Source organism: Neovison vison, chromosome 5, assembly GCF_020171115.1.
Source record: "Neovison vison isolate M4711 chromosome 5, ASM_NN_V1, whole genome shotgun sequence".
NCBI lineage: Eukaryota > Metazoa > Chordata > Mammalia > Carnivora > Mustelidae > Neogale > Neogale vison.
Window position 1 is genome coordinate 112,798,560 of NC_058095.1, and position 15,686 is coordinate 112,814,245.

The 15,686-nt window shown below is 35.8% G+C and overlaps 1 protein-coding gene across 2 annotated transcripts in view; it reads right to left on the minus strand.

Annotated features, from left to right (window-relative positions):
- DNAJC15 (DnaJ heat shock protein family (Hsp40) member C15) overlaps positions 1–15,686 on the minus strand; it is an 85,057-nt gene that overhangs the window by 38,176 nt on the left and 31,195 nt on the right. For both annotated transcript variants that reach the window (XR_006384685.1, XM_044249798.1), the window contains exons 3-4: positions 15,179–15,252; positions 7,273–7,349 (exon numbers count right to left, since the gene is read on the minus strand). Coding sequence is in view for 1 of the 2 variants with exons in the window: in XM_044249798.1 (XP_044105733.1) it covers positions 7,273–7,349; positions 15,179–15,252 (151 nt within the window). In the remaining variant the exon portion in view is untranslated. The remainder of the gene's footprint in view (positions 1–7,272; positions 7,350–15,178; positions 15,253–15,686) is intronic.

Here is a 15,686-nt window from a genome sequence, read left to right on the forward strand (position 1 = left end):
CTTTTGAGATGAAATAACAGATCAGCAAGCATGTTAAAACATACTATCAATTGCTGAATATGCATATAAAATATTCTTCTATGAGTAAAAAAAAGTCTTGAGTCAAAGACAAAATCAAAAGAGAAAAAACATCCTGAGACAAATGGAAATGAAACTGGAAATATAACAACAAATTTATGGGATGCAGCGAAAGGAGTTCTAAGATGAAAGTTTATAGTAAGTTTATAGTAATAAATGCCTACATTAAGAAAAAAGAAAAAACTCAAATAAACAACTTTATGATGCAGGGAAGTAGAAAAAAGAAGGCTAAACTAAAATAAAGTTAGCTGAAGGAAGGAAATAACAAAGATCCAGAGTAAAATAAATGAAAGAGAGACTAAAAAGACAATAAAAGGTTATCTTTTATTGTATTAATGAAACTAAGAGCTGTGTTTTTTTAAAAAAGATAAACAAAACAGACAACCCATTAGCTGGACTCACAAGAAAAAAGCAGAGAGGACTCAAATAAAATCAGAAATTAAAGAAATAAGACTTTACAAAGATACCACAGAAATACAAAGGATGATAAGAGACTACTATCAACAATTATACACTGACAAAATGGACAACGTAGAAGAAATAAACTACCAAGACTGAATGGAAGAAAGAAAATCTGGAAAGACCAATTATTAACAGTGAGATTGAATCACTAATCGAAAACCTCCCAACAAAGAAAAAAAGCCCAGGACCGAAAGCTTCACTGAAATATACCAAACATCTAAAGAATACCAATTCTTCTCAAACTTTTCCCAAAAATAGAAGAGGAAATGCTTTCAAACTCATTTTATGAGGCAAGCATTATCCTGATACCACATGTAGACAGGACACTAGAAGAAAATTACAAGCCGATTTCCCTGATGAACACAGATACCGAAGTCTTCAGCAAAATATTAGCAAGTCAAATTCAACAAAACATTCAAGGATCATATATCATGAACAAGTAGGATTTATTCCAGGGATGAAAGGATTGTACAACATTCACAAATCAGTCAATGTAAAACACCATAAATGTGAAACAAAATGAAGGATAAAAATCATTATGACATTTCCAAAGATGTAGAAAAACCATCTGATAAAATTCAATACCCATTCATGACAAAAAATCTCAACAAATTCAGTATAGAGGGAACATACTTCAACATGATAAAGGCCATATGACAAATGCATAGCAAATATCATACTCAATGGTGAAAAGCTCAAGAGTTTTTCTTCTTAAATCAGATACAGCACAAGGTTGTATGCTCTCACCACTTTTTTCTAACATAGTACTGGCAGTCATGGCCAGAGCAATTTGGCAAGAAGAAATGAAGGGCATCCAAATCAGAAACAAAGAAGGAAAAGTACATATGACATGATTATTACATAAAGAAAACCCTAAAGCTGTTAGAACTAATCAACAAATTTGGTAACGTTGGAGGATACAAAATCAATATACAAAAATCTGTTGCCCCTTATACACTAATAAACTATCAGGAAAGAAATTCCATTTACAATTGCATTAAAAAAAAGAATAAAATACCTAGAAATAAATTGGACTAGGAAGCTTAAGACCTATACACTGAAAACTGTAGGACATTGATGAAAGAAATTAAAAACACCAATAAATAGAAGGATATCCCACATTCACGGACTGGAATAATTCATTTTGTTAAAATGCCCATACTATTCAAAGCTATCTACAGATACAATGAAATCTCTATCAAAATTCCAAAGGCATTTTTCACAAAAATGGAACAATCCTAAAATTTATATGGAACCACAAAGACTCCAAATAGCCAAAGCAATCTTGGGAAAGGACAAAGCATCATACTTCTTTTTTTTTTTTAAAGATTTTATTTATTTATTTGACAGAGATTACAAGTAGGCAGAGAGGCAGACAGAGAGAGTGAGAGGGAAGCAGGCTCCCTTCTGAGCAGAGAGCCCGATGCGGGACTCGATCCCAGGACCCTGAGATCATGACCTGGGCCGAAGGCAGCGGCCCAACCCACGGAGCCACCCAGGCGCCCCAAAGCATCATACTTCTTAAATTCAAATTATATTACAAAGCTAAAATATAATCAAAATAGCATGGTATTAGATTAAAAAACAGATACATACATCAATGGAAGAGAAGAGAGAACCCAGAAATAAATCCATACATATATGGTCAATTAACATATAACAAAGGAGACAAAAACATAAAACAAATAAAAGACAGTCTCCTCAATAAATGGTACTGGGAAATCGGGACTGCCACATGCAAAGTAATGAAACTGGACCCTTCTCTTACACCACACACAAAAATCAATTCAAAATGGATTAAAGCCTTGATAAAGACCTGAAACCATAAAACTCCTAGAAAAAAATACAGGGGGTAAGCTCCTTGACATCAGTCTTTGCAGTAACTTTTAAATTTGAAACCAAAAGCAAAGGCAAGAAAACAAAATTAAACAGCTGGGACTACATCAAACTTTAAAAAAATTTCTACACAGCAAGGAAAACTATTAAAAAAATGAAAAAAATTAACCTATGAAATAAGGAGAAGATATCTGCAAATCATATATCTGATAAGAGGTTATTGCCAAAATAAGAACTCATACAAATCAATAGTACAGCATAGCTAGATACATAGATAAGTAGATCTGATTTCCAAATGAGTGGAGGATCTGACTAGACATTTTTACAAAAAACAGAAAATGTCAAACAGGTACATGAGGTGATCAGCATCACTAATCATCAAGGAGATGCAATCAAAGCCACAATGATACAACATCGCAGCTTCTAGAATGAATGCCATAAAAAAGATGAGATAAATAAGTGTTAGAAAGATGCGAAGGGAACCTTTGCACACTGTTCATGGAAACGTAAACTGGTACAGCTACTATGGAACAGTATGGAGGTTCTGAAAAAATTAAAAATAGAACAACTACCTTATGACCCGGCAATTCCACTTCTAGGTATGTGTCTGTAGGAAATAAAATCACTGTCTCCAAGAGATATCTGCACCCTCATGATCCCTGCAGCATTATTTACAATACCCAAGACATGGAAACTATCTGTGTCCATCAACTAAAAAAGAAGAAAATCTTGCTATTTGTTGACAACATGAACGGGCCTTGAGAGCATTACGCTAAGTGAAATAAGTCAGAGAGAGAGAGAAAGACAAATGCTGTATGATCTCATATATACGGGAAATCTGAAAAAGCAAAACACAGAAACCGAGAACAGACTGGTGGTTGCCAGAGGCAAGAGTAGGACGGCAGGGGAAATAGGTGAAGGTAGTCAAAAGGTCCAGCTTACAGTTATGAGTGAGTCCTGGGGATGGAATGCACAGCATAGTGACTACAGTTAACAATGCTGTACTTCATGTTTGAAAGTTGCTGAAAGAGTAGATCTTAAAAGTTCTCATCATAAGAAAAAACAAATCTGTAACACTGTGAGGTGAAGGCTGTTAACTAAAGTTTTTGTAGCAATCATTTTGCAATCTATACATATTATACATATATCAAATCACTATGTAATTCATCTTAAATATACAACGTTAGAGGTATCTGGGTGGCTCAATGGGTTAAAGCCTCTGCCTTTGGCTTGGGTCATGATCCCAGGGTCTGGGGATCAAGCCCCGTATCGGGCTCTCTGCTCAGCAGGGAACCTGCTTCCCCCTCTCTCTCTGCCTGCCTCTCTGCCTACTTGTGATCTCTGTCTGTCAAATAAATAAATAAAATCTTTAAAAATAAATATATACAACGTTATACGTAAATTATATCTCAAAAAAATGAAAGGAAAATTTTTAAATTAAAAAACATTTTTGAATAATAAAAAAGTTTAGTTCGTTCCAAAAAAATAATTAAAAAAGCCTTTTTCTGTAAGGACTAGTAGGGTATTCCTTTTGGCTGTTTATGAAAGTCATCTGGGAAACCATTTCAAACTTACTTTACTGGTTTGCAGATACTTCCCAGATAACCAATCAAGACACTCTCTGATTCTAAAGACTACTAAGTTTGAAAAAGAAGTCACTAAACACTACACCAGGGCTATGAAGACTTTATTGTTTTACTGCCCACTAAGAAATGAAAAATACATTATTTTTTAAAATTCTAGTATGTTTAGTTTCTTGTAGTAAATATACATTTATCATTCTCTTTTGTGGTGCTCTGTAGTACTGCTTTCCTTTATTAGTTATGTTTTCTAGTTGTTCTGTATATATTTGATATGTCTCCTTAGGTAGACACTAAACTATAGAGCAGAAACTATGTGGGATCGAGCCCCACATCGGGCTCCCTGCTCAGCGGGAAGGCTGTCCCACTCCCCCTTTTGTGTTCCCTCTCTTGCTGTCTCTCTCTCTCTGTCAAATAAATAAATAAAATCTTAAAAAAAAGTAGTATCTAGTATTGAATACACAATAGGGCTTAATGCATTTTATGCACCCTCCAAAAGAAAATGGCTATTAAAAAGGCAAACTCCTTCAAAGAATAATGGCTCTATATTAGTAAATACTAACACTCAAAGGCATTACTGTTATTACAGAAAATGTTAAAGTAGAAAAAGAGGAGCTTTAAAAAACATTTCTTAAAGTGGACCACTACATAATTAAGTTGTAAGTCCAGTAAAATCCAAATCTGCATTCTGTGTGTTTGGTGGGGGGCGGTTTACATGGTAGGTTGTATCTTATTCTGGATGTTAAACTTTAATTTAGCATATGGGACAACATTTGAATATTATCCTTGATAATTACACCTGATAGATTATCCTTGATAATCACTTACATTGCCTATAAAGAACAGTACACGTGGTTTTGTACATGAAAGTCCATAAAGCTTTATGTACTATGAGGTCTGTCAACCACTGAACTAGATAGATTAGAGGAAGTAAGAAATGCAAGAGAATGGAGCCATGGCAATGTATTCATATTTTAAAGAATCTTCTCAAAATACAATACTACCTGATTGAAAGGGCTAGAAGAAAGCAAATAAAGCTTACCTTTCTATTTAATGTGTTAAGTAAGGGTAAATATTTAGCTTCTGCATTGGTGATATCGATGGGAAGAAAGAGGAACCAACATTTATTTCGCACCTGTTGTTTGGTTGGTACTTTTATAAAAAGGTATCCTATCATTTTATATTATTTCAGCAAGGCTAAATTGTACTAATTCTATCAAAACTGAAGGGCAGAAGAGCTAAAAATAACTTGACGAGGCTCATACAATGCGGTGCTTCAGTGACAGAACCAGGAGAAGGATCTGTTTGGTTCAGTTGGTATTTGTTGAGTAGTTACTAAGTGCCATGTTTATACTAAGTGCCATGTTTATACTAAGAATGTTATGTATTGGGACACCTGGGTGGTTTAGTCATTAAGCGTCTGCCTTCGGCTCAGGTCATGATCCTGGGGTCCTGGGATCGAGCCCCACATCAGGCGCTCTGCTTGGCAGGGGGTCTGCTTTCCCTCTCCCATTCCCCCTGCTTGTGTTCCTACTCTCTCTCTCTCTTTCTCTCTCTGTCAAATAAATAAAGAAAATCTTTCAAAGAATGCATGTATTATATATGTACTAAACCTCACAACAATTCTAGGCAATAGAAACTCTATTTTATCTCTATTTTACAAATAATGACATTGAGGTTACATAGCTAGTAAATGGTAAAACCAGTATTCATACTCATCCTCACCTGTTATTAGAGGATATACTCTTCATATTAATCAGCAAATTATCCTTGTAAAATTTTCTATAGCTTCTAGTTCAACAGGATAAACCTTTATAACCATAAATCTTAAGTCCTAATTATCTGTTTCAACAGAACTGGCTTGGATGATATTAACTAATATTCTCAAAAACCTTTACGTTCAGTTTTAAAGTAAGTTTCATATTCACATTTCAAGACTATGAATGGATGGTATGGGGGTCCAATAAAAGTTCAGGAAAAATAAAAATGCCATCCTGAATAATAGTAAAGCAAATAATAATCAGCAATATAGCCAACTTCCTAATTTGGTTTCCCCTACCTAAAACCTATTCCCAGTGAGATAATTCATCTCTTATTTAATAAAGCACCAAGCTGAAAGAGCTGTTTCCATTGCTTTCCACCTCTTTGGCTTTCTTGCTAAGTCAAAAGAAATAATTAAATGTTTTGGTCTTAAAAACATGCTGATCTACAAGAGATTTAAAAGACTATCTCAACATAGGGCTTTATGACCTATTTTGCTTGTTTGATTAAATTATCAGAAGATCTGCTGTAGATGACATACTGTAACCAACCCCCACAAAAATTTAAGTGAGTTCTAAAGGATCATAAGGTAAACAAATGAATATTAGCAACTGGCAAATCTATAGCAGGGACATCACTTAATACTAAAAGTTAAGAAAATATCACAGAGCAATCACACAACATTAACTTTCTCCTACACTGTCCAAAGTTACACAATAAACAGATTACTAAGGTGAAACAATTATAATAAAAAATACTATATGTCGGGGCGCCTGGGTGGCTCAGTTGGTTGGACAACTGCTTTCGGCTCAGGTCATGATCCTGGAGTCCCGGGATCGAGTCCCACATCGGACTCCAGCTCCATGGGGAGTCTGCTTCTCCCTCTGACCTTCTCCTTGCTCATGCTCTCTCTCACTGTCTCTCTCTCAAATAAATAAATAAAATCTTTAAAAAAAAAAATACTATATGTCAAATTATGGAAAAAGAATTGTGAGACAGATCCCATATTATAACAGAAAAATGATAGATTTCAAATTATGAAACTAAAAAATCCAAAAAAAATTCAGTGTCACAATAAGGGATATTTTGATAATTGCTGTGAAATTAGTATTCAGAGTTCCTTGTTAATAAAGACAAATCACGGGGCTCCTGGGTGGCTCAGTGAGTTGAGCCTCTGCCTTAGGCTCAGGTCATGATCTCGGGATCCTGGGATCGAGCCCTGTGTCAGGCTCTCTGCTCTGGGAGGAGCCTGTTCTCCACCACCCCTACCTGCCTTTCTGCCAACTTGTAATCTCTCTGTCAAATAAAATAAAAAATAAAAAAACACTTTAAAAATAAATAAATAAATAAAGACATATTACGTCATGCCTGATATTTTTAGCGGAATAGGATATATTTTTAGATTTGAGGTTTTAAAATGTAAAATTTTTGTATTTTCTCCTCTGCCTCCTATTCATAACTTAAAATATAAGGATAACTTTACTGTAATGTTTTCTCATTTTTTTCAAAACAAGCTTGGCCACAGAACAAAATAATACTTATGCAGCACACCTACCTTATACCCAAAATAAGACTAGCTTCTCGCCTACTCATTTTCTGTTCAAATCCTCCTTTATAGTAGGATGAAAGGCTCTGTACAGGAAAGAAAGAGCATGAAATAATTAGTTCCATGTATGAGGTGGCATGACCTCAATCCCATCATAGCTTATGCATTTTACCAGAAGTCAACTTGAATCTGTGGAGGGAGGAGAACTAAACAATGAGCCTTTACAAGAAACTATGACCAAAATGAACTTAAAAAAATTAACAATTTTTTCACTTTCAAATACATTAATTTTTCTACACTAAGATATAACAGAATTAAAATAAATCAGTAGAAGCAAAAGGCTTGAACTTTTCCTAAGCTCTGCAGCAATTCTCTCTTTGGCTAACCTTGCTAAGTCACTAATGTTGATAGGACACACATCTTTTTTACCTCCTGGACTGGCTGATAAAGAAGGAAGAAAAGGAACTGACCAAGTGGGGTGGACATCAGGAGAGCAGACAGACAGGCCAAGGGAGACCAGCAAAGGACTGCAAGGTCACTGAAAGGTGGCTGGAAAGGCATGAGCAAGAAAGAGAGCAGAATCAGAGAGGCAACTGGGCCAGAATGGTGGAGCAAGGCTGTAAGCAACAGAAATAATTTAGGAGTTTATTCTCAGAGCACTGAGTAATGTCATCTGACTATATTTTGAAAGGATTACTCTAAACGTTATGTGGGAAATAGAAAGAAAGGTGCAAGAGGCAAGCAGGAGACCAGCCAAGAGGACACAACAATAATCTAGTCAAGAGATGATAGTGGTTTGTGCGAACATGGTAAGAGCAGAGCTAGTTTAAAAGTGATCTGATTCTAGATGTATACTGAAAGCAACACTAACGTTTTCTTGGTAGATTATAAATAAAGGATACGAGAAAGAGAAGGATTGACGATGATGTACTAAACACACTATACACTGTGCAGCTTCCCCTTTAGAAGTGAAGGACTTAACACTTTGGGTGCTGGGGCTATCACTGGCAGATAGCAGTCAGCTGTCAGACTCTTTAGGAATTGCCTTGGCTGAAGAAAGTCAAGTCCAGGTCCCTTTTCCAGAGCAGTCTCTATGTAATGACTCGTTGATATGGGGGTATAAACATTGTAGTTCTCTAGAGCTCAGTCCTTCAACTTCATATCTATAGTTCACTGACCAGGTGATCTCGTTTAGTCTCATGGCTCCTTGCCCCAATCTGGGACAACCACAATGAGCCAGAGGAGCTTCAGAGCTTGGTATTAGGTTGACTGAGGCCTTTGTTATGACCGTACTGCAGCCTAAATTGTCCCTCTGCCTTTCTCCCCTCTCTTCCCTTCTGGAGCTGCGGATCCTAAGAGCACTTCCTAATGAACTACTGTTGCAGGATTTCTATTCCTTTAGTGCCGCAGTTCTTGGTCACGCTGCTTCAGAGAATGAAGAGGTAGACCAGACGAAGAGCGGTGGGCAGCAAGGGGAACTTTATTGAGCGGTAGTACAAAGCTCCCAAAGAGGGAGGGGACCCAAGAGGGTTGCCGTTTTGACATTTAAATCCAGGGATTCTTATGAGATCTTCTGCAGAACTATCTGAAGCTTCCTAAGTGTGGGCCCCCTGTGGAATGGCTGCTAAGGCATGACACTGGGTGAGATCACCTACGGAGTGAGAGAAGAGAAAAAAGTCCAAAGACTGAGCCCTAGAGATTGCAAGTTTGAGGGATAGAGAAATGGAGCTAAGTCAGTAAGCAGACTGAGGAGGCCTAGCAGTGCAGACACCAAAAGTAAGGGAGGGAAAAACAGTTTCAAACACTTCTGATAGGTTATATCAGAACTGAGCTGACACCTGGCTGTTGGATTTATCAAAGAGGTCAAACTCTTTGACAAGAGCTGCAGGGAGTGGGAGTGAGAGTCTGATTAGGGTGGATTTAAGAGAGAACAGGATGGAAGGAATGGGAGACAGCAGTACAGACAATGCTTTAAGAGTTCTTAACAAAGAAACAGGATGCATGAACTCAACTTTTAGAAGGAAAAAAATGCATCAGTGACTGTATTGCATATATGTTTTTAAAACATGAACCTCTATTTTTGTAAGGAAAAATAAGTAAGTGTATGTTTACATAAAATAACATCAGAAAGTATATACACTAAAATGTTATTTTTGGTTGGTGATATCATGAATAATTTTTTTTCTTATGTTTATTTTTACTTTCTAAATTTTCAAAAATGAACACAGGCTACCTGTATAATTTTTTAAAAAGGAGAACTAAATAAAAGACCAAGGAAATTAGTAGAACTTAAAAAATGAGCCAGATCTGGTCATTTATATAAGCTGTTGTCTTCGAACAGCTTGTGATAAATTTCTACTTGGTAAGAATTCGCTGGCAATTAATTCACGTAACAAGCACTTCAGCACCTAGTAAAGCCAGGAACATTTCAAATGAGACAGGTCAAGTTCAGTTCTTCATCACAGAGATGCTAATCTATTAATGTACCAATGCTGGGAGGAATATGACATACTATTTCAAGTTTCAAGTAATTTGTAATCTAGAAAGAAAACTAAAAACAATACCCTTCTCCAAATTGTGACGGGAGGAAGAGAATCAAATTATTTAAGTACACATAGTAACCTGGACAAATTATACACATGCACACACATACACTTCCACACACACAGAGGGGAATATATAAAGGACTAGGAGATTTAACAGAGAAATAACAGATGATTTTAAGTTTTCTCTCAGCAGACTAAAGTTTTTCCTAGATGCATACCTTCCTCCCTGACATTTCTGTAAGTATTTATTTAGCTTGGGGAGCTCCAAAATTTCAACATAACAAACAGATAAATTGATGTTTCAGGAAGTGTCACTCCCACTAGTCACAATGCTCATTAACCCTAATGGCGAATCATATCTGAGCAGTTGTTTACTTTCAGTTTTGCCCAGGTGGAAAAGGAGACCCAGAACTTAAAATCCAGCATTTGGATAAGGCTCATACCCTAAAACACGGACCTCCTGAAGAATAAGTGAGCATGTGTGTATCTATCTATAAGGAACAACTATAGAACAACTCCATCAAATAGTGGATGATTAGAACTTTTTTTTTTTGGTTATACCTTTCTAATAGAATTTCTAAGAACAAAAGCAGTATGATTCCACTACTTTTATGCTGCTGTCTATTTGAAATATACCCTGAACCTTACAAATTATTATTTTGTGTTATTCTATTCATTGAGTATATATATAAACATACCTCAAAATCATTTTCCATCTAAAATTATCATTAAATACTATAGTGCTATATATTATCAAAGGAAATATGAAATGAATCAAGTTAAACAAAATCTTCATTATAAAATTTACTCAGCCAAGAGCTAGATATACAAAAACTCTCCAGACAACAAAGAACTATATCATTCCATAATCTTAAGAGAAGAAACACATTTACCATAAACTATAAATTCCTATCATTTACAATAATCTATTTTACTTAGAGAGCCACAGAGGGATGATTTTAATTTGTGCTGTTTCTATGAATTTCACTTAACCTTGAGACAAAGGAAGTCAAATTTTAAAAAAATTATATTCAAATAAAAGGACGTTTTCACAAATAGTAAAGTAAAAAGTCTTAAAAGAAGATGAATGACTTAGGTTTTCCCCCCTAGGGGGAAAAAATAGGGGTAAACATTAGCTGAGTTAATAACATACTAACATATTAAAAATCAAGCAAAAAAGTACTGGTTCAAAACAGAAGATTGCATAAAAAAACTCTCTTGCTTTCTAAAGTACCTCTGAAATGAGAAGAGAGGTTTTTTTGTTTTTTGTTTTTAAAGAGAGATGTTTTTAAAAGGAAAGCCCATTATAGCCCTAGAAAACGAGAGATGATACAAGTAGCAAACCAAAAACTTTAAAGATAAATACTGAAAGGCTGTAAACAGGTAAGACTTGCACATATGGAAAAATCACTACAGCCTTAAATACCAGAGGAAAGAAGAAAACCCTTTTCAGGAAATTAAAAAGAAAAATATACCTTTAGAATCAACCATACAATAACATCAGGATAACTAATTAAACTACGACAGCAGAAATGACAATTTCTAACCTCAGTAACACAGAGCTTAACGGGCCTACCACCTGTCATTTTGCCCATAGGCTAAGAAAGACAACTGCATGTCCTGGGATGTATCTCATTGTGGGGGGTAGGTCCCAAGAGAAGCAAAGTAGAGTACTAGCAGATCACATATCAGAACCCACAAGGCCAGAGAGGGACACAGTTATGCCAATGAATAAGATATACATAGTACTCAATGTCTCCTCAACCTCTCTCTGGAGGTTCCAAGCCTGCCTCTTGGCTCCTTGCTTGGGAAGACATGCTATTGATATATCCCATCTACCTATTCATGGCCCACTATCAACCTTCTCATTCAATAAAATTATTGAAGTGAGTCTACCAAACTGTTGGGGAAGCCCACTTATATTAATCAACTTAGTTCTCACAAACATAAACGAAAAACCAAGGATTACCAGACATTTGAACAAATCCAGTATCACGGGGGAAAAGCAGAACAAAGATGAACAAATAACAACTGGCTTTTGGAGGAAAGAAATAAATCCAGCAACCAGAAGAGGATTTGTCAAAATTTGAATTAGTATCTTATATCCATAAAAGTGTAAGTTGCTATGAAAAAGAAATAAGAAAATTTTCAGATATTAAAATATTACTGATATAAGCAGATGGACTAAATAAGAAATTGGTCACTGCTAAAAACCAATCTGATGATCTGGAAAATAAGCTGTGGAAATACTGTGGAACGCAAAACAAAAAGATAAGAAGATGTAAAATAGAAAATGTTCAGAGACATAAAGGACATACTTAGAGGTCCAATGTGTCTCTAATAAGAGCTCCAGGAACAGAGAAGAGAGACAATGGAAGGAAAAATTAAAAAACAGTCTAAGAGAATCTTCTAAAATAAAAGGCAATTTTCACTTAAGTCTCACTAAGAAGACCTGTGAAATTTCAGAACATCAATAATAAAGAGAACCCCCCAAAACTTCCAGAGTTAAAAAAACAACCAAAAATCACCAAAAAAAAAAAACCCCAAAGCATAAAACACAAACAACAAAAGAAAACTAAAACAGGCACCTTACAAAGGAGTAAGAAGAATAAGAACATCAGACATTCTGGCTGAGAGCCTTGAGTGTACCAGAAAATGTGGCTAAGAAAGCATGTACATGGCCACTGAGGTTCATTCAATCTGAGCAGAGATTTTTTTTTTTTTTTAAGTAATCTCTACCCCCAGTGTGGGGCTCAAACTCAAGACCCAAGATCGAGAGTTGCAGCAGGCTCCACTGACTGAGCCAGCCAGGAGCTCCCTGAGCAGAGATTTCTATACTCCTCTCATACTGGCTCCATCAGATTCCAAAGCTGAGGATTGATGGTGAGAGCAAAAGAAACAAGTTGTTAGCAGAGAACTTAAGACATTTACCATCCATACATCCCATATGAAAAAAATTACTCCAGGCAGTATTCCAGAAAAATGGAGGGAAAAAGGTATGAAAAAACAAAGATGAGATTTAAGAACAAGATGATGTTAAAGCACAGAGAAAGCAAACTTCACAGAAACTTGAACCTTGAAGGCTTTCTTTTGAGTCACAGAGATTTAGTGGCCCATGATTATAATTTGCATTTTTTAGCAACTCTATTTGGTTTCATAATGAACCATACTTACAACATCAAAACACTGTAAATGCCGTGTTTTGTGAAGTTTGACAATTTGAAATCATTACTACCAAGAGAAAGTATGTATATATTTATTTCTCAGTTTCCCTAGAATTATTAATATTTAAAGAACTGTTTAAGACACTCTTATCTTCACAGAGGTATAATTCTGATGGCCGTGATGATGATAAAGATGTTCTACGAAATATTTTCACTACAAATTGTAGGAATAGTACTTTGTTGGGCGGGGGGGGGGGCAGATTTGTATAAGTGTTCCTTACCTCAGGCCCACAAAGGTGAAGGATAAGAAGAATACATCATTTCTCTCTCCTTAAGAAATGCAGGTACCAAGTTCAATATACCCATGACAATCTCTTAAATTATTCCACCTTATCCGTGGGCCTCCACAGAGCAGGGAAAATTTCCTCATTTTCTTGCTCTCTCTTCCTGTATGTTAAATGATGTAGTTCTACAAAACCTGTGAATCTTTTATTTACAATATAAATATATCTATTGAAGATCACCTTAACAGAAGAGAAATAATTTCTGAAATTTTCTCCATTCGTTATTTATAAACATATAGAAAAAAATAACAATCCATTAAAGAACTATGCTACTATTTCCATTCCTGGATTTCAAGCCACCATTATCTATTACCTGCACTATCTCAATACCCTCTTAACTGGACTGATAGCTTTTACTCTGGCTCATTCTTGTCTACACTCCACCGCAGGCAAAGTGATAATCTAAAATGCAAATCACATTGCCTCCATGGTTAAAACCTTCCAAAAGCTTTCCTTCCATTACACTGTAAGTAAAATTTTCAGTTTTTAATCTATAATCTATGGGGCTTTAAATGATCTAGGCCCTTCTCTACCACTATTATCTTTGCATACTCCTCTGGAGTTATTCTTACGGCAAAGCTCATTTCCACCTCAGGACCTCTGCAGGGTTCTCACTGCTTGGAAAGATTCACCTGGCCAAGTCCCTCATCTTCTCATAAAGGTCTTCCCTGATCCATCTAACATAGATTCCTCACTGCAATTATTCTTTAACCTCTTACCCTGCTTTCTTAAAAGCAGTCAACACTTCTACATATTATGCATTTTACTTATTTACTTGTAAATTGCCTGTGTCCACTAAAATGTATGCTCCTAAGGGCAACGTATTTGTATGGTCCCTGACCATAGCCCACTCCCCACAATAACGTCTGGCATGTAGTAGGAGTTTAATGAATATTTACTGAATGAATGCTAAATGCCTATTAATACTGCAGCCAAATAAAATATAAATAGGAAAACAGAAGGAACCCCCCCCCAAAAAAAAACATGTTCCCTCTAATCACAGACATGCATTTCTAGGTCTGCAAAATCACTTGCACTTCTTCTGAACCTGAGTTTAATTACTTGTCAGTTTGTCATCCTTTCAAAGTGTGGTCATTGTTCATGACTAACTAAGCCTCACAAGCCTGTAATGACTTTGCTAAAACAAACCATTCATTCTCAGATTACTGCAAGCCAAGTTGATCTATCCCAAGCTGATCCACTTCTACTGCCCAGAAGTCAATGCTTACGCTATAACGCTTCAGTGAGTTTTCTTTGCATTATGTCCAATGGTTACAAACCAGTTCACTACACTGTAGCTTTTCAGGTACCTACTATCACTCATTCTTCACTTATATTCAGCTCAGAAAGTCACAATAATGCCTGTAGATGAATGTAGAAATCATACAGATTTCAGAACTGGAATCTTCTAATTTTGTGTTTTAGATGACCAGGTGGTGGTATAAGGGGACCCATTTCAAATTTTAGGATGAAATAAACTCCTGGGTAATAAGCTCCATCAGGGGAGGGACCATATCTGTTTTGTTCATTAACTATACCCAGCTTCTACCACAGGGATTAGTATAGAAAATCACTGCAAGAATAAATTAGTATTAATTCAACAAAAACAATAAATTACCTCAAAGTTAGTGTGATACTACTAAAAGGAATATAGTAATTAGATGTCAAAACAGGAATGAGGTTAGAAATAAAAATAATGTGACCAAGAAACTAAAAAAATCAATAAATTAAACTGTCCAAGGATAAAATGAAGAAAACTACAAATGTTGGAAAATCCAAGACATTTTCTGAATTACTATCAAATATGGCATATAAACAAAAATCAAAATGATCCTTCTAACTAAAACCATCTTAAACTCACAGGAGTGGAAATCTTCTTTGCTGTTTCTGTGATTACTTGTTCTAGAGGCTTCCAGATCTGAAACATATAGCGACCTAAATGATAACAGGAATAAAAGCAAATATATTTTCTGTAATCAAACACAATACCCACAAGGTACTAACCACAATATTTACTGATAGCTTCTTCCTTTTATGTTATTTCAAACAATCATTTCAAAATCTACTAGAAAGTCCTCTATTTTTTCTTTTATTAAATTTTATTTTTTCAGTGTTCCAAGATTCATTGTTTATCCACTATACCCAGTGCTCTATGTAATTCATGCCCTCCTTAATACCTACCACCCCACCCTCCTCCCTCCAAAACCTCAGTTTGTTTCTCAGAGTCCACAGTCTCTCATGGTTCATCTCCCCCTCCGATTTACCTCAATTCACTTTTCCTTTCCTTCTCCTAATGTCCTCCATGTTATTCCTTATGCTCCACAAGTAAGTGAAACCATACGATAATTTACTTTCTCTGGTTGGAAAGT